This window comes from Lethenteron reissneri, chromosome 26, assembly GCF_015708825.2.
Source record: "Lethenteron reissneri isolate LAM-NWPU_2019-01 chromosome 26, ASM1570882v1, whole genome shotgun sequence".
Classification (NCBI taxonomy): Eukaryota; Metazoa; Chordata; class Hyperoartia; order Petromyzontiformes; family Petromyzontidae; genus Lethenteron; species Lethenteron reissneri.
The window spans coordinates 21,782,594-21,803,605 of NC_083804.1; the positions used below are offsets into that span (position 1 = coordinate 21,782,594).

Below are 21,012 nucleotides of genomic sequence, written 5' to 3' on the forward strand. Positions count from 1 at the left end.
CCACACCACATCGCTGGCAGGAGGCTACAATCCGTAACGCATGTGGTTCAGACAACCGTGTTAACTGAAATGGGGGATCTTTATCTTTTACTGTTCATGCGCGTGTTCATTTGTACATGTGTGTTGTGTTCTTGTATGTGTGTGTGTATATATGCGCGTGTCTATGGGGAGCGGTGGTGCAGCGGTTAGCGCTACGCTGCGCTCCGAACCCCGGCGAACCCAGGGTTCGAGTCGTGCTCGAATCGTGCTCACAGTTAACGCCAAGTGAGTGAAGTGACGATTATTATCTGAACCGCCCCTGGGCCTCCCCTAGGTCTACTCTGCCTCAAGTGAGCACCTTGTGCGGTGTGCAGTAATCATCGCCACTAAGGGAGACAAAGGCGGCCGGGCATGGCGCTGGCCACTCCCCACCCCCCCTCGTGTGCCGTTCCGGCCTTCATAGGTGCTACTCGCTAACAGCACTTGCCCCAACAGTCTGTTAAGGCTATACGGGGGATCTTTGTCTTTGTATGTGTGGTGGGGGAGCAGTAGTGTAGCAGTTAGCGCTCTGCGCTACGAACCCGGCGACCCGGGTCCCATTCCCGCTCACGGCCAACGCCAGTGACGATTATTTGAACCGGTCCTGGGCCTCCCCTAGGTCGACTCAGCCTCAAATGACCAAAGGCGCGGCGTGTAGACGTCGCCATTGGGGAAGACAAAGGCGGCCGGGCGTGGTGCTGGCCCACCCCCCACCCCCTCGTGTACCGCGCCGGCCTTAATAGGTGCTCGCTAACAGCACTTGCCCTAACAGCCTGCTCAGACTACATAGGGGATCTTTGTCTTTTGTGTGTCTTTGGTGGGTGGGTGAGAGCGTTCGGAAGGGAGCGCGCGTGTCCGTGTCACGGCAGATGGGAGTTGACGCGTCGGCTTGTTCGGCATTAGCATACGCCGGTGGCGCGTGTGGGCCGGACGGTGATTAAGTTGGCGTGCGTGGGAGAGGGGATGGCCCCGGTTTGTTTGTGCCCGAGACGCGGCGGCAGCAGCTGCGTCTGTCAGCTGTCGACGGCGGGGCCCAGACTCGGCGAGCAGAAGAAGCGTGGTGTGGCGGCGGTGGTCTCTCTAGTGCTGTGGTGGTGGTAATACAGGGGGGGGGGGGGGGGGGGTAGGGGTGAAATGTAGTATGTGTGAGTGAGTGTGTGTGGGTGTCTGTGTGTTTAGGTGCTCGCTAACTGCACTTGCCCCTACAGTCTGTTAAGGCTATACGGGGGATCTTTGTCTTTATCTTTGTGTCTGTGTGTAGTGGGGAGCGGTGGTGTAGCGATTAGCGCTACGAACCCGTCGACCCGGGTTCGATTCCCGCTCACAGCCAACCCCAGTGACGATTATCTGAACCGGTCTTGGGACTCCCCTAGGTCGACTCAGCCCTCAAATGAGTACATAGTGCGGTGTGTAAACATCGCCACTGGGGAGACAAAGGCGGTCGAGCGTGGTGCTGGCCACCCACCCCATCGTGTACCGTTCCGGCCTTCATAGGTGCTCGCTAACAGCACTTGCCCCTATAGTCTGTTAAGGCTACACGGGAGATCTTTGTTTTGTCTTTGTATGCACGTATGGTTTGTACGCATGTGTAGTTGGTCATATCGTTGACACCTACACATGTGTACAAAGAGTGTGTGTTAGCCATGCCCGGTTGACACCGTAGGTAAATATCTGTGGCAATTACTTGAACCGCGTTCTCGGCTTCCCCTTGCCGCACTCGGCCTCAATGATTCTCTCGCGTGGCGCGCTAAGATCAGCACTTGGGAGACAGAGGCAGCTGGGTTGTGCCGCTGGCAACTCGAAGCCCCTCGTGTGCCATTCCCCTGCCTTAACGGGTTGCTCGCTAACAACTCTTGCCGCCCCAAACAGCCAGCATGGTGACACAGTCGCTCTTTGCCTTTGTTGATAAGTATACTCGTGTGTGTGCGTGTGCGTGCGTGCATGTCGTGTATACGACATCGGAACGAGTCACTGCAGTTATTCAATATTTTTCCTCGCGCGTTCCATGCTGCAAATGTAAATGAAAACAGTGAATAAATGAACACACGCAAGGATGAATGGCTATGGTTAAGAAACACATGGATAATAAACTGAGCGATGGAGTATTAATTCCGTTTAATGGCGTGATCGCGCACTAATGTGGAAACATTAGTGAGTCGCATAGCAGCGGTAGGGACGGATATACAGTAATGCACAGTTTTTTTTATTTGTTCCAGTAATGCACTCACTGTTATAAGGCAAAGGTCTTCCCGCAAGTGCATCATTGGTGGTGCTTTTTTTTCTTTCAAAATAACCTTCATCAATTAAAAAGAGAAAACGAATCGTTTTGATTTGTTTGAATATGTTTCTAAATGTGTGTGTGTGTCTACACGAACACCACAACCTATGGGTGGCTCTTGTTTGCCCTGCCCTGCCTCGAGGCATAGAGATGAGATGACGACGATGAGGGTGATGATGATGCTCATGTTTAATCATGAGCCAGTGGCACGATCACTCTTCCGCATTGACTGATGACTCGTAATTGTCCAGAGGAATGATACATTTTGCCAACACGCTCTCACTCCACTCGCTCAATCTAACAGTGCACGTGCGCGACCCGTGCGCCGGTTTCTCTCGAAGACCCGGGTTAACACGTGTGGAGTTGTACAAGAGTACATAGCGAGCACAATGCTGACAAAGTAGGTCACCTGGATATATATATTTTATTTTTCTCTGTGAGAATCCTGCGCCGGACAGCTAATTTAGCAAGAGGTGTTGATTAATTCCTTTGTTGTGAGCGATTAATTTTTGTCATTCCAAATGTTTATTGTGCCACGTTTATTGATGGAGGCACGTAGCTTTTGTAAAAATCGGTACGTCTAATTGAGAGCAACTTTGATATTGAGCAATCGCCACCACGCTATTGCCATACTAAAATTAACTCCACGATTTACATAATTACGTAAACAACGACAGGTCACAATGGTACATCGTAAACTTTTTGTTGGCAACGAATGATCAATTGGTTTTCATCTGTTTGTGAGAAAGAAGAAAAAATCCTTCTAGACCTCTCTTCGAAAATGCATTAGTACTCCTTCAAAGGAACATTGTCCATGCTTATTGACCTGGCCATTGCACAACGTCACAGCGCTGCAATGTGGCATTGACCGGAGACGGGTCAACACCGCGCGCGCGTGTGGTCTAGCTTGCAAAGTGAGAGGAGGAAGCTACCATTGCTGTGATATTTATTAAACCGCATTGTATCGATCATGGCTCAGGCCCCGTGGAAATGAACGTTGCAAGTCACAGCGTTGCGCACCGCCGCGGTAATTTGACCCCTCTTGCACTCTCGTGGGAGGGACAGCCCAAGCTGGTGGAAATGATTGAATGCCGGACAGCGTACAAAATGAATCCCCGCAGCTCTGGCCACGCGACGTTGTGTTGACAACGGAGGCGCGTGGCTCTCGCACCGTGCGGCTCGGGGTGGCTCCTTCTTATGAATTCATTCATCTTCCCGGGAAGGCGCGTTGTGTTGATGAGGGCTACCTGTGCATGAATAACACATCTCCCCGCCCCCCGCCCCCCACATATAAGAACAACTACAAAAAAATTCCCCAGCGTGGGTTCACAGAGGGCTCAGTAACCCCACAGTCATCTCCCGCGCTCAATTTGGCGAATGTCGGGTGTCATTTCCCTTTGAGGTTGACGGCAGAATCTCTCCGATGTTTGCTTAAATTGTCACTTTGTTGTCCCCAAGAACGTTTAATAAATAGCAGAAGCTCCACCAATCGTGTATCAAGCATCGGTGGGATTCATATCGTCTCCTTGATCTCTCGGGCAACTTCACACAGACAAATTGAAAAAAAAAATCTCCCTCTCTCAGTGAAACATATCGACCCAAATTTATTTCGGAAACAATTTTGGTTTGTTTTATTTGTTTGTTTGGCTTTGGAGAAGTTATTTTCTCCTTTATTACTTCTTTAAACCTCAATTAAGCACGGAAAAATGTACAGCGTTCATCCCAACGGAGGCCAGTTTGCCTAAACATTGCCCGCTCTGCATTTTCTTTCTATCTCTCAAGAAGCTCGCAAACTGTTGTAATCCCCTCGCACATTTGTTGGCAATTGGGAACATTTTTTACCGTGAATAAATGTGCTTGTTTGTGCGTGCGCGTGTGCTTGCTTATCTGTCTCCCTTCGCCTAGGGCAACCAGGAACCCACGGCCCCTCCGGAAGCCATGGCCCAGCCATACGGTGCCACGGCAGGGCAGTACGCACCGCCGCAGAACGGCCTCCCCGCGGAGTACGCGCCGCCGCCGCCGCACGCACACCCCCACGCCCACCCCGTGCAGGACTATGGCGCCCAGCCGTCGCTGCCCGAGCACGCCATGTCCATCTACCCGGCCGCGCAGCCGCACGGCGACCAGGGAGGCGCCGGCGAGCCTCCGGGGCAGCCCGTGTCAGCTACCTCCACGGTGAGCCCACGGCCCGTGTTGTTGCCGCCTTGCTTGAGCGAGGGGCGGTAAATACGACCCGGGGGGGAGGGGGTGTGGGCGCATGTCATGGGAAAAAGATGATGATGAAGAAGAAGGATGTCTCGTGATACCGGAATGCCCCCCGGGAGGTGGGAGAACCGGTATACAAGAGGTCGTGGGTTCGATGCTGACCCTGACGCCTGTATATTTGGGGGTTGCCTGTCTCTCCCCATCGTTGCGTGCATTTTTCTCCTGGTCCTCCGGTTTTCCCCTCCAACTTAGAAACGTGCGTTGAGAGTATTTGCCTGCTATAAATGTCCACGTGATAAGCCACTTCGTTGGGCTATCATTTGTGGATAGGTCACTTCTGGAAACAGGCAATATAGCTCAGTTAGCCTTTCCTGGTAAAATAAAAAATAGTTTCGTTTAGTTATGAATATCACTCCCCTCACTGAGGTTAGCTGCGGTTGGGAATCGAACTCGGGTTGCTGGGTCCATAGCACGCCAACCACCATGCCACCACTCTACCATGGTCGGGACCATGAGTGTGAATAATATCGGTGCTTGAGCACGTGCACACGTGCTGGATACGGGTATACACAGACAAGTGATGATGTCACTTGCTGTGGGTCTTACAATCCAGCAGACATAGGTGCTGTTGGCGAAGACCGTGGCATATGAGGTCGTGGTAGGGCCGCCACCGCGCACGCCACCTCTGTCTTCTCATTGCTGATTTTTACCGCACCGTGCCGAGACTGATTTGACCTCGGCATGGCCCATTGCCATTTTCGGATGCTACCTGTCAGTCATGTTGGCCGCGGCCGTGAAGTGAATGCCGGCCACTGGAGTGCTCTGTTTTATTGCCCCTATTCGTGTGCACCCACAAGCACACACGCACACACGACTTAGATTCCCCCGCGTAGCCTCTTTGGATCTCTCGCAGAGCAGTGCAGCCCGTTCTGCGAGAGGACGCTCCCCGGAAGCGGATATCACAGAACTACCTCAGAGATTCCCTCAGCTGACCTCTGGTCCATGCAGTAGAGCGGTCGCCACTTTCCTAGCGTAGCACTTACCACTCGTGCCACCGCTCCCCACCACTCTGTACACACACAGTAACTTATTATCCCCAGGGAACTTAAATTACCATCCATACTTCTCTCCTTGGACCTCGGTGTTTAAACACTCTGCTGGGAGAAAGCCCTCAGCAATGTGTGGATGTTAAGTTGATTAATTATTTGTTCTTCCGTGTGTGGCTCACTTTTACGGCTATAAACTGGACGAGGGCCTCAACGCAATGAAACCGCATTTTGGCACCCGGAGATGATATCAAGTTTTCAAATATAGTGCACTTGCCACGACTGCCAGTTTTTCAAATATGTTATATTGTGTTTTGAAATTGTCTGCTGCTGAGGTTATGAGCTTTGAAAATATTGGGATTAGAGTGAGTGTGCCGGAGCTGTTTTGTGTGTGCGTTTTTTTTGGTTGCCCTTGGGAAGATTGATGTTTTAGGAAAATGCAACGAAATGAATAATAGATTAAGCAGCAGGGGAATGCTGACAGCTTTGGCCCTTGCAGCCGATTGACCGAAATTACTTCGTTTGTGCTCTTTTGTAAGACCGTTTTGTAGTTGAAATGTTATCAGAGGGCCGGCGTTTTGTTAGGCCAGCTTTCGGTGAGGCCCTGCAACAGAATTGCCATTTTTTCCTTCAATGCCCTCCCCTGAATCTATGCGACTTGTATGCCTCCATCTATTCACGAGGATTGATCTTTTAAGATGTTAGCTCTTGGCAAACTACGCCAGCTTATCAATCAGTGTATTGTTTGGATACAATTAACCTGTTCAAAGATATCTTGGCATTATCCGTGTTGTTCTGGGATCACGACTTATTGCTTGCAGCTACCTCGATGCACTGCGCACGAGGAGAAAGGTGGGAGCGGAGTTGGCTGGGGGCGTCCGAGGTGTGCGGTGTCCGCCCCCCCTCCTCTATTTCACCTGCCCCCCCCCGCCGCCGCCCCCCAATAATAAAAATCTCTGAGTTCGTCCTTAAAAAGGCACGAAGCAGGAGGACGATGATAAAGTGTGCGGGGGTGGGGGGGGGGGCGACATTAAAAACAAAAGTACGCTTGGGTGTGTTCAGAAGGGTATCTCATCCCCATTAGCTGGCAACCCGCCAGGAGCTGGCCAACGTGTAATCGGGCTTTTAATGCGGGAAGGGGGAAACGATTTGCCGCTTCTGACGGCCGCGCTTCGGAGCGGAGCGTGTGAGGGCAGCAGCCCCGTGCCGGGCGTGCGTTTTTTCCTCCGTGGTTTATTTGGAGCCTCGGCGTGCGCCCGCGTGCGGGAGCGGTTCCCCTCCCTGGCGAAATCCGACTTTGTAATTTCAGAAAGCGCGGCAGTTGGCGCCGCCCGTCACACCCCGGCACCCGATTTAGCGCTGCTTACGACGGGATTCTTTTGGCGACAGGCGAGCGTAGAATTTAAGGAGGGCAGCTCAGTGACTGTTTGCTGTTGGAAGGATGTAAAAACAACAAGAGGAGAGAGAGAGAGAGAACAACAAATATATTTTGTTTCCCTTCGCTAAAAAGATAAAGTCATCCCATCATCTTTCTGGCACTGATAAAATAGGTATCGCTTCGTTGGGGAAGTCAACAGTAGTTGTCCTGTGGATGTACTCGCTCCAACCATAAGCATGTGTAGTTTCCACCACTGGCTCATGTTTGCAAACAGAAGGTGACCACCACCTCAATGCTCATTTGAGCAGGAAATCCACTTTGGTATTGCCTCTCAAGGAATACTCAGTAAATATTTAGTTTTCTTTCCACCGTTACTTTCTTTGATTAACCTTTTTGTTTAAGATTTTTTTTTTGCTCATGTTTGTTACAGGCGAATTGTGGAGCCTGATTTATTAACGTTAGGGCCACAAAATGGATAGATCACTCTCAATTTAATAACGGAAGATCGTAATGGACAATTTGGGGGGGGGATGGAATCTGAGCGTGCATCTTAAAGCATGCGCAGAAAAACGACCGCGTTTGTCTGGTTGCGGCCAAGGCTCTGTTCCGTAATGTCCCCCGTGAACCAGCCGAGACCTACACTCGCCAATGCAGAAATCAGGTAAACGCTCGGCAAGATAGATCGCCAGACCATTTCTCTCCAAGACATCGGTCCGCCTCGGTATACTTCTAAGGAGGGACAGCTTCCCGGTGGTAACAAATTGATGTTACCAAAGTGCAGTCTGCAATCCTTTACTGCAAATTGTTATTGTGATGATGATTAGTATTATATTCATCGATATCAATAATAATCCTGCCTGAAGTATGATAGTAATTACATGGTATCTTCAGCGTCTGCCTTTTTCTTGTACGGTACATGAAATATCATTGTTCTTCGTGAAGCAACATATTTTCGTATTATTTTCCTATCAATGTTAATAATAATCATCATTTGCCGTGCTCTATCCATGAACGATCCCGTCATATCACAATCCTTTTTACTCCTGCACACGAACCGGTCCCATTGCTCCATATCTCCCATGGCTGTCGGCTCATGCTACCAATAGTTTTCCTTTTACGTCCGAATGCCACATTTTTGGATGAAGTAATTAATTCTACTCAACGGAATTAATGCATCACAAAGTATTTTGTCATTGCCGTACATACTGTGTGAGTGAAAAATACACTCGATACCATTTAAAGTTGGGAAAAAACTCACCGAATTTTTTAAGGAAAATATATCATGCCACAAAGTCCCTACGCATCTTTTTTACTGAGGCCATTTACAAAATAACTTGCTCAGTCCGAACGTATCTTTGAAATCTCACCATTATCATTAAACACAACTTCTTTATCACATACGCATTTCTTACAATCAATGTACATTTATGAATATGAATTTTAAAAAATGTCTGCTCCGTTCCCCAAGTATACTGTCAACCCTGCTACCGGAAAGAAATCCCCCTGCAGAATTTTGGTTTATTCACAGAGGTCAAGTGATGTTCAGCAGCACGTGACCTTACCATAACCGAGGACGATAACGTAAACTACTTCAGATGTGTATCTAAGCAGTTTGTCACATCTTTCTTTTTAAAACTATCTTGTTCTTGGGGAACATATCGTGCTTCATAAATGTCAACTATGTTGCATGAAGTTAAATTGGAAAAAAAGAAATTGCAAAAATGTATTATTAGTTTCATCATAAAAAGCCTTCAACAGAAGCACACCGTGTGCCCCCATGCTCTTTACCACTTGGGAAATTAAGGCCAAACTTTGTTACGTAAGTCCACCCTGTTACCTGTCAACTCTGTTTTCGTTTTGAGCGTAACAGAGTTACTTGCATGGTGCAGAAGACACTTCATTGGTAGAACGACTCCATCCTCTCAGGCACGTGTATTCTTTTAGCTCCCATTTCACCACCAGTCTCCTCCATTGACAATCGTCTCCGCTGGCAATGTGTCCTGCCCGAAGCCCACTCGCTAATTTTACCGGTCGATATGTTCTCCCTAATCGTGTTCGTTCTCTAAGCCAAGTATCGGCGCCGCGGTGGCATGATGTTCAATACCTCGCCTGGTATACAGAAGGTCGTGGGTTCGCTCCCGAGCCTGACGCCTATATATTTGGAGTTTGCATGTCTCTCTCTTTCTCTCGCTCGCTCGCTCGCCGTGGTTGCATTGGATTTTTCTCCGGGTCCTCCCGGTTTTCCCTCCATCATTTAGAAACATGTTTGGCTCCTATCAATTCCCGCGTGACAAGCTACTTTGTTGGGCTATCATTTGTGGCCCGGTTGCTTCTGAAAAGAGCTATATAGCTCAGAAGGCCTTACCTGCTAAAATAAACAAATTAGTTTAGTTTATAATTTAGTTTATATGTTTCATGGCTCCGATCCATACGGCAGAGCAGGGAATATGAACTGAACACTTTTATTTATTAGGTATGGTAATCTGTTGCTTTTCAAATTTCAAAATCAGTTTTCTGAAATCACGTCCCACCCACCCTGCTCTCACTCACATTTTATTTTCATCAATTTCATCCCGGTTTACCTTCAATAATTTCCATAGATAGACCTTCTGTCTCTCGCTTGTGTTTTCCAGGTGTGTCCCTCCAACAAATATCTTAATTTTGTTAAGCAAAAACAAGTTGCTCACGCAGGCTGGATATGGGAGTGATTTTTATACCATCGACCATATTACATACCATCAATCGAATTCTGGAAGAAACAAATGATTATCAAATGCCATTATTGTCTGGTTTTTATAGACTATGGAAAGGCAGATTATTCAGTGTAATCCCGGACAGTCATCCACTCTGGCACAAACCACAGCTTAACATTATTTTTTAAATAAACTATTGACCCAATTATTATTTCAAGAGATGGTACAACCCACACTGAGTTTGCGTCAAGAAAATAACAATACAAATTAGAGGTAGGGTCAGGCACCGAGAATTACCCACACAACGACGTTATATGTTGTTTATGAAAATTGGATTGCGAATTTAAAAGGCATAGAGATAAATAGAGAAAGGATTAACCATCTCAAATATGATGATGACAAAGTCATCATCGCAACTAATGGAAATGAACTATAGAATATTGTAGAAAAACTTTACCAAGTTGGGCTAAAAATAAATATGAAAAATACAAATAAACGTGAATATTTCTTGATAAAAAAATTATTTTCGAGACTCTAATAGAAATAATAGTTTTCTTGGTTCTTTCGGTAAAGTCACGTAGAAGGGAAGTAATAAAATAATAAAAATAAAACAATAAAATAATTCTCACGACATTTCGGCCACAACGCAAGCAGCCGTCCTCAGGTGAGGACGGCTGCTTGCGTTGTGAGGACGGCTGCTTGCGTTGTGGCCGAAACGTCGTGAGAATTATTTTATTATGTTTTATTTTTATTATTTTATTACTTCCCTTCTACGTGACTTTACCGAAAGAACCAAGAAGATGAATCCCTGCAGTCACGAAAGCTTTAAATCGAAAAGAAATAATAGTTGTCAGATTTTTCTCAATCAATTGCTGGATGAAGACCTTACCATTGTTTGACCATACATCACGATGCTGGTCGGTGTGGGTCAATAAAGGAGGTGTGCCTGGGACCAAAATTAGATCTCAGAAACATCACCACTGCTCACTTCAGCAATTGTTTCTTGCTGTGGTTGTCCCACCTGATGACGGACGCTTGTGTTGCGCCCGAAACGTCGTGATTTAATTTATTTTATTTTATACCTACGTGACTTTACCGAAAGAACCAAAGAGTATCACCACTGACATTAGCCGTGGCCGGAATTCAAACCGAGGCCTCCGGGTTCATTGCGCGGCGCACAAAAACGATGTTTCCACACCTCCCCTACTCCCCTAGAATGTGTTATTAATAAAAAAAAAATTATTCCTTCTCCGATTCTCACAATCAACCCTGCTGCCGCTGCTGATATTGGTTATCTCTTTTTTCTGCACTTGTTATTTAAGAATATAACTGAAATGTTATTTTCCAAACGGCGTGTGGTGTTATGCATATACCAAGCTCTATCATCTGTACTGTATATTTCACGTATGTTTGAGGGTTGGCGGGGGGGGGTTAAAAAAGGCACAATTGCTATGATTTATTGGTGTTGACGTCACGTGGCATTAAGCCAGCTAGCGGATGTGCGAGGCGTTTTGGGACATCCTCCCCACGCACGGCCCTCCCCTCACATCGCTGCATTAGGTATTCTTCCTCACTCCACTGGGAGCCCTGTTTTGAGTTCCACAAGGGGAGGTCTGTGAATTTGATTGATCTTTCTTGGCCCGGAAGATTCCCCCTTTTCGCGCGAGGTGTTTTTAGTTTTTTGCTTACGTATTTCTTTTGTTTATTATTCACCGCGTTATCAAACCTGCCAGGAATTGCGTGAGCGCACGAGAAAGAGAAAGGCGCGCGAGTTTTAAACGTTCCATTTCCGTCTTCGTTTCTGATCTCTCTCTCTCTCCGGAGGAGGACCGCCTACAGATGATGCCACGCACTCGAGTACTCGGGGAGTGGCGCCGCGAAACTCTTGCCTTGTTCGGATCGCTTGTGAAGCTCGCGTTACTCTGCGGTGTCGTGTTTCAGTGAATGTACATGATCGCCTCGTTATTCGCGACGAGGGATACGTTCCGGAGGAGCTCATAAATAGCACATTTTTACGGATGATGATATTGGCCTACCAATATCGTACACGCAACATCTGCAGATGCTTCTAAAGCTTTGAGAAGTCATCTCTCTCTCTCTATGTCTGTCGCTCTCATGTCATCACTTTATCTCATCACTTTCCTTCTCTCTCGATGTGGCCGCGTAGAGTTTCCGGACGCGGTTCAGGGATAGCCAAAAATCGCGGATGGCAAGCTCGCGAATAATGAGGGAATGCTGTACGTACGGATGTAAAGGGCCATGTGTGGGAGAGCCCGCACTGGAGACAAGTAAACCCGTAAAAACAAAGTTTTTCACGATAAATCCATTATATGCGTGGCATCGGGGCGGCTAGAGTCCTCTCGTCCTCTGGCTTGAGATGGCTGCCACCTATGGGTCAGATGATTGTCTGGCAGCATTAAACAATTGGTAATTAAGTATTTATAAAATTTGCCCTAATCAGTGTAAAATTTTGGAAAAATTTTTTTCACGAAAATGCATTGTCACGCACAACGAGTCTGTGTGCAAAATGTCAGCTCGATTGGATCACGGGAAGTGGGTTAAAAAACGACCGAAAGATTTGCACGGTCCTAAGCAAGCAAGCGAACTTAATATAAAGGATTTAATAAGTATAACCCGTAAAAACAAAGTTTTTCACTATAAATCCTTTATATGCGTGGCATCAGGGCGGCTAGAGTCCTCTCGTCCTCTGGCTTGAGATGGCTGCCACCTATGGGTCAGATGATTGTCTGGCAGCATTAAACAATTGGTAATTAAATATTTAAAAAATGTGCCCTAAACAGTGTAAAATTTTGGAAAAAATTTTCAGGAAAATGCATTGTCACGCACAACGAGTCTGCGTGCAAAATGTCAGCTCGATTGGATCACGGGAAGTGGGTTAAAAAACGACCGAAAGATTTGCACGGTCCTAAGCAAGCAAGCGAACTTAATATAAAGGATTTAAAAATCTGTGAGCTTCTTGAGATGCGCGGCCGCCGGCTCTCAACACCAAGGTGTGTCCACAGCCGGGTGGCCTGGGACGAAACTCCCTGGCCACCGTAATGCCGGCGAAATGGATGCAAGTGTTTTCGCTCATCGATCTCGGCACCCACAACCGATGGGTTCTCGTTTGTATGTGTGTACGTATATTGAACTTCTCTCGCACCGTACGTAGCCAGACGAGGTGCGTTTACTTTATCCCTGCACCAAAAGCTCTTTGTTGCCAAGTCCTTCAACACGACCGTCGCCAACACTGCCCTTCGAGGGATATTATATAAATTATATATAACAGGTAACGCATTAGCCCTCCATAATGGAAGTATGCTACGAAGGAGAGCCTCTGCAGAATAATAATATAATGACAACATTCAGTGTTATTAATCAATGTGTTCAGTTTTTGTTGTTTGTGCTTTTGCACCACTGCCAAAGCAAGTAACGTGAACATGTTTTGCCATTGTACAACGGGCACGGCTCAACATACAGTATTGCTAGTGAGAATTATATTATATTATTATATTATTTTATTATGTTTTATTTTTATTATTTTATTACTTCCCTTCTACGTGACTTTACCGAAATAACCAAGAAGATGGATTCCTGCAGTCACGAAAGCTTTAAATCGAAAAATATTGCAAATTGTTTTTATTTTGTATCGATACGAACGCCCTGCATGCAGTCATTGTCTCGCGTTTGAAATGCACAAAGCGTTTCAATAAGTCTAGAAGGAAGCTCAGAGTTTCACTCTCACCAATGTCACCTGTACCCTGCAAGCAACGCGAGGGGATAACAGGGGCTTATGGATCATTTTTGTTTGTCAGCACAGCGATGTATCGACCCGCGTCCGCCAGGACATGCACAATAAATCCTGACGCAGAACAAGAAAATAATCAATATCATTTTTATTTTTTTCGCCACGCCATGTTAGCGGTGTGCCACGTTGACTGACAACGCCTGTAACCAGAAGCAAAAAATATATAAATTTTACTTTTCTATTTCGACACAGCCAATCTCTTAATGTGAGGCTTGCAAAAAGCTAACCGGTATGAATGGCAAATACACAAACACAGGAATTGACTTATACATATTGCAATCTACGCAATTATGGCTTGGTAATATTTCATTGAAGTACTAAATTGTGCACAAAACTTTGCGCAATTTGATTTTCCTTATAAAGATTTATTTTTCACATGTGCGTATGTACCTGCAAGCGCGTGTGTTTGTGCGTGTGTGTGCATTTGGGGAGCAGTAGTGTAGCAGTCAGCATGCTGTGCTACGAACCTTGCGAACCGGGTTCGATTCCCAATCATGGCCAACACCAGTGACGATTTTCTGAACCGGTCCTGGGCCTCCCCTTGGTCGACTCAGCCTCAAATAAGTACCTGATGTGGTGTGTAAACATCGCCACTGGGGAGACAAAGGTGGCCGGGTGTGATGCTGGCCCCCCACCCCCTCGTGTGCCGTACCAGCCTTTATAGGTGCTCACTAACATCCCTTACCCTGACAGTTTTAAAGGCTATAGGGGGGCTCTTTGTGTGTGAGGAGCGGTAGTGTAGCGGTTAGCGCAATGCGCTACGAACCCGGGGATCAGAGTTCGATTTCTGCTCACGGCCAACACCAGTGACGATTATCTAAACCAGTCCTCCGCCTTTCTCAAGTCGACTCAGCCTCAAATGAGTACCTGGTGCGGTGTGTAAAATCACTGCCACTGGGAAAATAAATGCAGCCGGGCGTGGTGCTGACCACCCACCCACTCCTGTACTGTGCCGGCCTTCATAGTTGCTCGCAAACAGCACTTGCCCCAATAGTCTTTTAAGGCTATACGGAGAATCTTTGTCTTTTTGTGTGTATGTGTGTGTGCGCACGTGTGCGCGCTTGTGTGCGCTTGTGTGTGCGTAAGTGAATGCCGAAGGTTATGTTGGTCACACACTGTTCCCCTCCTCTTTGGCACCATCATACATTTTTAATTCTGGGGCAGCTGATAAATTAAAGAAAAACTAAATGAAATCTCTTTGCTCTCGGAGCCAAACGCGCAGAAGAAGACGACGATTAGAGCTCGTACAGGTCCCGTACATCCTAAATTGCTGAACGTGGCTCTTTGAAATCCATTCACTCGGATATAAGCATCCTTCTAATGTGAATGAGGGAGGCTGAGGTCAGGGCCTTTTTGAGATCATCAATTCCTTCTTAACGCTTTCCCGTTCCAAAACGTCTGCAAGTTGCAGGGTGGGTGTCCCGTTCGCCGCTGAATCTCGAAACGCACAATTGGCTCGGTGTTCACTTTATTTAGAGAGGCGTAGCGTTGGTAGTTTTTAAAGACATTGTACTCACCGCAGAGAACTGTAGTGTCACGACCGCACTCGATGATAGCTGGCGCCAAACTGGCACACGCCCTCCCGCATTGCCTTGTGGGAACCTCTCAAATATGATGATGACATTGGTACGTCTTCAGTTGGGAAGACGTACTGATGACGTTATTACTTGTACGTTATTGGAACTGAATCTGAAGAAAAACTGATGACGTACACGAACACGTATATCATCGAAATGAGAAAAGGGTTAACTCAGGGCTGACCAGGTGGATCCACGGAAGATGTTCCTTGCTGCACAGTGCACAGGGCCTGCAATTCTGCATCGTCTAACCTTTCCTCTATGCGTCTTTCGCCATGTGCTGAAATCACGGGCGTTTGCCTCTGGTGTTAGCCAATTTACTTCCACCTATCTTGATTTCTGCTCGAACGCAGCAAACGCGAGCGCGCAATTTGATCTCAATGCACATTGGGTGGTGCGCATACTGCATTGTGGTGCGTGTGCGTTAATCGCAAGTTCTCTAAATTAAATATAATTCTGTGTCCTTATTTAAAGACACAAATGAAATTACTTTTGAGTACAGAGTATTCTGCTTGATTTTCTTCAGCAAGTGTCCTTTATGTCTCCATTATTATAATTTTTACTGTATTTTATATTTATTTTTATCAATCTGTTCCTCGGTAAAATGAAAACCATTTGATTAAATGCAATAAAGCCTATGTCCCGACTGGGCTATGTATATTTATGTACTCTATAAGGCCAGGATTCCTTTACGGAATGTTTGCGCAATGATTTGACGTAGCTGGTTCTCTGGTTAGAGCGCTTCACCGAGCAATTCGAAGGTTGTGAGTTCAAATTTCGGTTGAAGAGTCACCACACCTATCATCCCTGTGAAGTGGGTGGTTTAGATAAGGCTGAGAGCAAGGCTTGATGATGATGATGATGGGAGTCATGCCTTCCTGCTCTTTCTGAGCAGCATCACACCATTGTGTGTTGTTATTTCCATCCGGCCAGGTTTAATAAAATTAGTGCCACTTTGTGGGAAGTCAACGGCGATTTTTATGATTAGGTAACCGACCTCCCTCCCCTGTCATAGTCATGTATAATTTCCTTCATGCGCTCAGAGCCGCAGTCGGAGATGAGCGCTGCCCGGTTGCTCACTTGAATGGGTAGATGCTTTGACTTGAATGTGGAAAAAGAAGAAAAGAGAAAAAACTGATAAAATCCTTCGTTTATAAATTGTGTTTGGCCTTACCATCACGCATGCATGTGTTATGCATGAGCACAACATTTATTCTGAATGAGTGCTCCTGATTGGTCCGAGGAGGACATGCCGCTCATTCATGATAAGGAATCTGAAGCCGTAAAGCATGGCTGAGGCCTACTGTGAGGCAGTGTGTGAGTTTTACATACTCTGTAGGTCATGCACATGGCCACTGAAGTGGAAAATTTCACTCCCACCCGACCTTGATTTACGCATAACATGATGCCGTATAATTTAATTGGTTTTTTTTTATAGCATCAAAATTCAAAGTGGATTCTCACTTAATGAATTGGATTGCCGGCTTGTTATTAATTTTAGGGCACCCGTATTTTAGGTTGGTATAGATGTAAATCTGAGAGGTGAACATCATCTCCAGCCAGAAAGTATTTACTGTAGGAGGGGTTGAACATAGTCTGCATTCTCACCTGGCATAGGGACGTTTAACACTTTGGTGTCAAATGCAGGAGGAGCCGTAGTGGTGAGATGTTAACTCCCTCGCCTGGTATACAGGAGGTCGTGGCTTCAAGCCTAGACCCTGACGCCTGCTGCTGTATATTTGGAATTTGCATGTTCTCTCCGTGGTCGTGTGGATTTTTTCTCCAGGCCCTCCAGTTTTTCACTCCACATGTATAATCAACACGCGCTCAGAGTATTTGGCTGCTATCAATTTCCACGTGATAAGCCACTTTGTTAAGCTTTCATTTGTGGCCAGGTCGCTTGTGAAAAACAGTTATATACTCAGTGGGCCTTGCCAGGTAAAAAATAATAGTAGTTTTTGTTTTTTTACGAGCTGTAGTGGCTCCTCCGTGTTCAGCCACGTGATATTAGGCATTTCCAATGCATCTATTCATTGATATATTTAGATTTTTTTATGTCAAGTTTCACAAAATGACTCTTTGATTGTGCTATTTACGTCATGCAACGAGTGCAACCCCGGCCCCGAGGAAGTGAGTATCCCAGAGCTACCTCTGGAGATCTCTTCAAGTGACCTGTGGTCTGGTCACAGTAGAGGCCAGCACTTCCCACCCATTGTGCAAATGAGAGTGAGGTTTTTTTGCATGACAGTCAAACCGACATATTAATTTTCAGAGCTGGAATTTGGCCAAATTAAGTGAAATACCAAATTTAATGTGAAGGATTTTTTTGATGCGTGTGCGTGCAGTCATTGGTGACCAGGCTGATACCATCAACTTACTATGCTTGAGGACTTGGTTTAATCCCATTTTGAGTTCATAATACATGTACAGAATCATGTGCATAGGAATATATATTTTCAACTCAAGTATGTTTGAATGTATCTATGTAATGTCACGTGTGTCATATAACCCCTGCAGCAGCTGGAATTCGCTACAGCCTAAAAAATAACAATTCGGAAATCGAATTGGCGATTCTGAGTCGTGGCGATTCATTGAATCGTCGGGAGTTACACCCCTACTGGATGCGTCCACACAGACTTTTAACTTCTCACTGATCATCATGCCGTTTCACATCATCGCAGCCTGGTCAGGTCCGTGATGGCCATGTGGAGGCGCAGGCCCTCGCACGGTGGTCAGTAGCAGCGATTCAATCGCCAGCTGTGGCACAGCTCCCGTAACAAACAGGGGACGTCTCGCGAGATATTATTAATTGGGTATTTTAAGCAAAAAATTTTTTTTACCAGGTTTTCTAAAAACAGTGCTGCTGTGGTTGGGTAAAGATAAAGATCACAGGAAGGCATAAACAAGTTGTACTATTTGTGTGTGTCAAGCAACAACAGTTTTTCACACTTTACATTTTATCCAGATAAGATGCCTGGCGCATCTCATGTGGGATGGGGGCCACACATAGTCAAGTGTAGGCGATGCAGCATTGTCTTTAAATTATGAGAATTCCCATTCTAGTCGGTAACCGGCAGCCGAGAGATAAAACGCTGCCGGCGATGACTTGCAGTAAGCCGGGTAAACGGGCCACCATGTCAGACCGCGGAGCCCCCCCACCCGCCGCCCCTCGGTGAACACACAGACGGGATTCTCGTTGTGCTAAACGGCCAGTCCAGAAGATGCGTCGGCGGTAAACAGAGTCGCCGTTGCTGTGACAGCACGGACCTCTTTTTGGATTTGCCGAGTGTCATTTGTGAGACAACACGAAAATAGCAACACCCCCCCCCACCCACCCACCCCCGCGCCAAGATAGCGCCACTCGAGTTACGTATAAAAGTGATGAGGACAGGAGAGAGCTCGCTCGCGCAAGAACCATTGGGCCCATCTGCCGCGTGATAGCTTGAGCTTTTTTCTTTCTTTTTTTACGAAAGACACTTACCCCTCCCACCTGTCCACGTCGTGTGACTCGAAACGGCGGCGCACGGGAAATTCGAGAACGCGTTCGGAGGCCAGTTCCCGGCCATGTAGGGGCGGCCAATTCTGTAAGCGAAGTCTTGGGGATTGCTGGAATGATCTCGGGGTGTGCGCGAGAGGAGGAGGAGGGCTTGGCTCGTCTTTCACGTGCCACGCACCGACAGATCGGCGTCCACGTTCGTGAGGACGAGCAGAAGTCAAAGAATCCTTGATGCTGCTCAACGAGCCAAGCCAACGCAGGAAAAAATCTCAGTGGTCGAATAGACCGAGGCAGCGACGTTAATGGCTTTGAAGTGCAGTCCGATTCTGGCCTGACGAAGCCGCCTTGCGAATTGTTATTGCGTTGCGGCTTTGGGAAGTCTGGTTTAGCCCTCAGCAGTATTTGCACATTAACTGTGTTGAAGTGGCATATTAGAGCAGAAATGGAAGCCCGTGGAGGATATTCGAATTATTAGTGCACGTTTATTGTCTGGCATTTATTCAATGTTCCCCATGTTTAATTGATTTCCATTCTCCTGAACAGCCTGTTTTCAGAAAGTGATAAAATTGGTCAATGCACCAGATGTCACGCGGAGAACTTTACTCATAGAGCCGGGCAAACGCTGAATGCACGCGCAGTAAAATTAATCTACCACTCGGTAGAAAAAATGCCGGAGTGTGGATGCATTTCACCATTTATTGAAATGATGCGTGTGATCGTTTGGTAATTGGGGTCCTCGTTTAAGTTTGCGGCCGTGGGTTTTCCTCAAAACAGATCAACTGTGAGCCGTAACTAAATGTCACAAGCACTGATGTGTGCGTGGGTGTTCGTTTGTTCGCATGCTTGGGATTTTTCACGCATTTAGAATTTTTTGGAAAGTTATTTGGCAGATGTTGGGTTATTTTTAGCAGATGAAAAGTATAATTTTTGTGTGTTTGTGTTTTTTGTTGTTGTTGCCTTGTGTTCATTGTCAGTGGGCTTGCTACAGTTGCACGTTAATTACGAATTCAGCTGGTGTGGGCTAGAATAATTATATCATTGTCAGATCTCTTTTGATTGGAGGAGTAATCCCAGCCAAAAACTATTACTGTTTCTGAAAATTGTGATAAATGTTAATTTGAACAATGAGAACAAAATTTAGTTAATTGGAAAATTTTGCTCTATGCCAATGGTGATCTATTTCCGTTTAGGTTGGCACTGGGTTTTTTCATGCTATTGGCCTAAACTCGAAAATGATTACACTTTACGATTGTAGCCATATGTAACCTATTTTGGACTATGCCAATGAAAGTTCCCGAACGGCAAAAAGGCAGGTGTTAAATATAACCGCGTATTTAAACATGACCAGATATTGCAATCACAATTGGTGATCTGCACGGAGGCAGCTCACTCAGTCTGCCAAACAGATATCTCGTCGGACGTTCGTCTATGAGAGCAACCAATAAAACAAAATCTCAAGAATTTAGTTGAGGCAAATTAGAATAAACACCACGTTCCCGTTAACTCGTGAGGCAAGTACAACACACGACCTCCATTGCGGGAGGCTTGCTATAATTATCGCATGCCTGTCAGCGCCCTGCTGAAGGCACAGACCCCCAACTCTCGCCTCCTCTGCCAACCGTGCCTGATACACTTTGCCAGGTAGGGCCTTCTCTCTCTTTGTCTCACTATTGCCCATTGCCTCTACAACTCCGCCTATCAACATATGGCAAAAGCCACGCAAAAGCAGGAGAAAACACACCACGGGTCTGAGATAGCTACGCTGGACAGCTACTGTTCAAGTATACTCTTCTGGGATGTAGCGCATGATTAATGCGTTTGTTGTGAATCAAAAAAAGTATCACATTGGGCAAAACGCTCTCCCGTTTCACTCCGTATTACTTGAGGAAGACCAAAAGGAAGGGTGAGATAAATAGGGGAGGCAAAATACGTAACGGGCCGCCAGGTGCCTTAATTAATGAACTCAGCCGGGGGAAGGACAAACGCGAACATGACAAAGGGAGGGGCGGTCATCCTCGCAGGCTTTAAATAAATAAATTAATACGTCTGGGGTGGGGAGGGTGGAACAGGAAGGAAGACTGAGCGCTTTCCAGATGGATGAAGAGTGATTTGAATTTTTTTTTATTACATATCTAAAAAAAATCTTCTTATTCTTCTTGTTCTCTTTGGCGTCGGGGGAGTTGAGTGCCGAGGCTCAAGACGATGATTGCCCCGACTGGCGTGGTCAGGCGCACGCGGAGGGACAGTGATTTATGTTCGACAGGCAGCGCCCCCAGCCCCCAGAGCGTCTCCTTCCGCCGCCGCCACCGTCTTCACCGCCTGCGTCCCTGACGGTCTCTCGCCGACGTGACACCGTCTCGCCAAAAAAAAAATCGCAAACCCTTGCCGTTTATCACGCGCCGCGCAGATGCCTGCGCGTCCCAGCAGTAATTATAGCGCCACTTATTGTGACACGGCACGTGGGCTTTATTGGGCGGAGGGGGGGGGGGAAATCGAATAAAACTTACGGGTAA

The 21,012-nt window shown here is 46.7% G+C and overlaps 1 protein-coding gene across 23 annotated transcripts in view; it reads left to right on the forward strand.

Moving 5' to 3' along the window:
• Positions 1-21,012, forward strand: part of LOC133347860 (RNA binding protein fox-1 homolog 3-like) — a 306,370-nt gene that overhangs the window by 262,170 nt on the left and 23,188 nt on the right. For 18 of the 23 annotated variants that reach the window (XM_061560543.1, XM_061560541.1, XM_061560545.1 and 15 more), the window contains one exon: positions 4,202-4,471. In XM_061560543.1, the coding sequence (XP_061416527.1) occupies positions 4,202-4,471 (270 nt within the window). The remainder of the gene's footprint in view (positions 1-4,201; positions 4,472-21,012) is intronic. The other 5 variants (XM_061560544.1, XM_061560547.1, XM_061560565.1 and 2 more) reach the window with 1 other exon arrangement.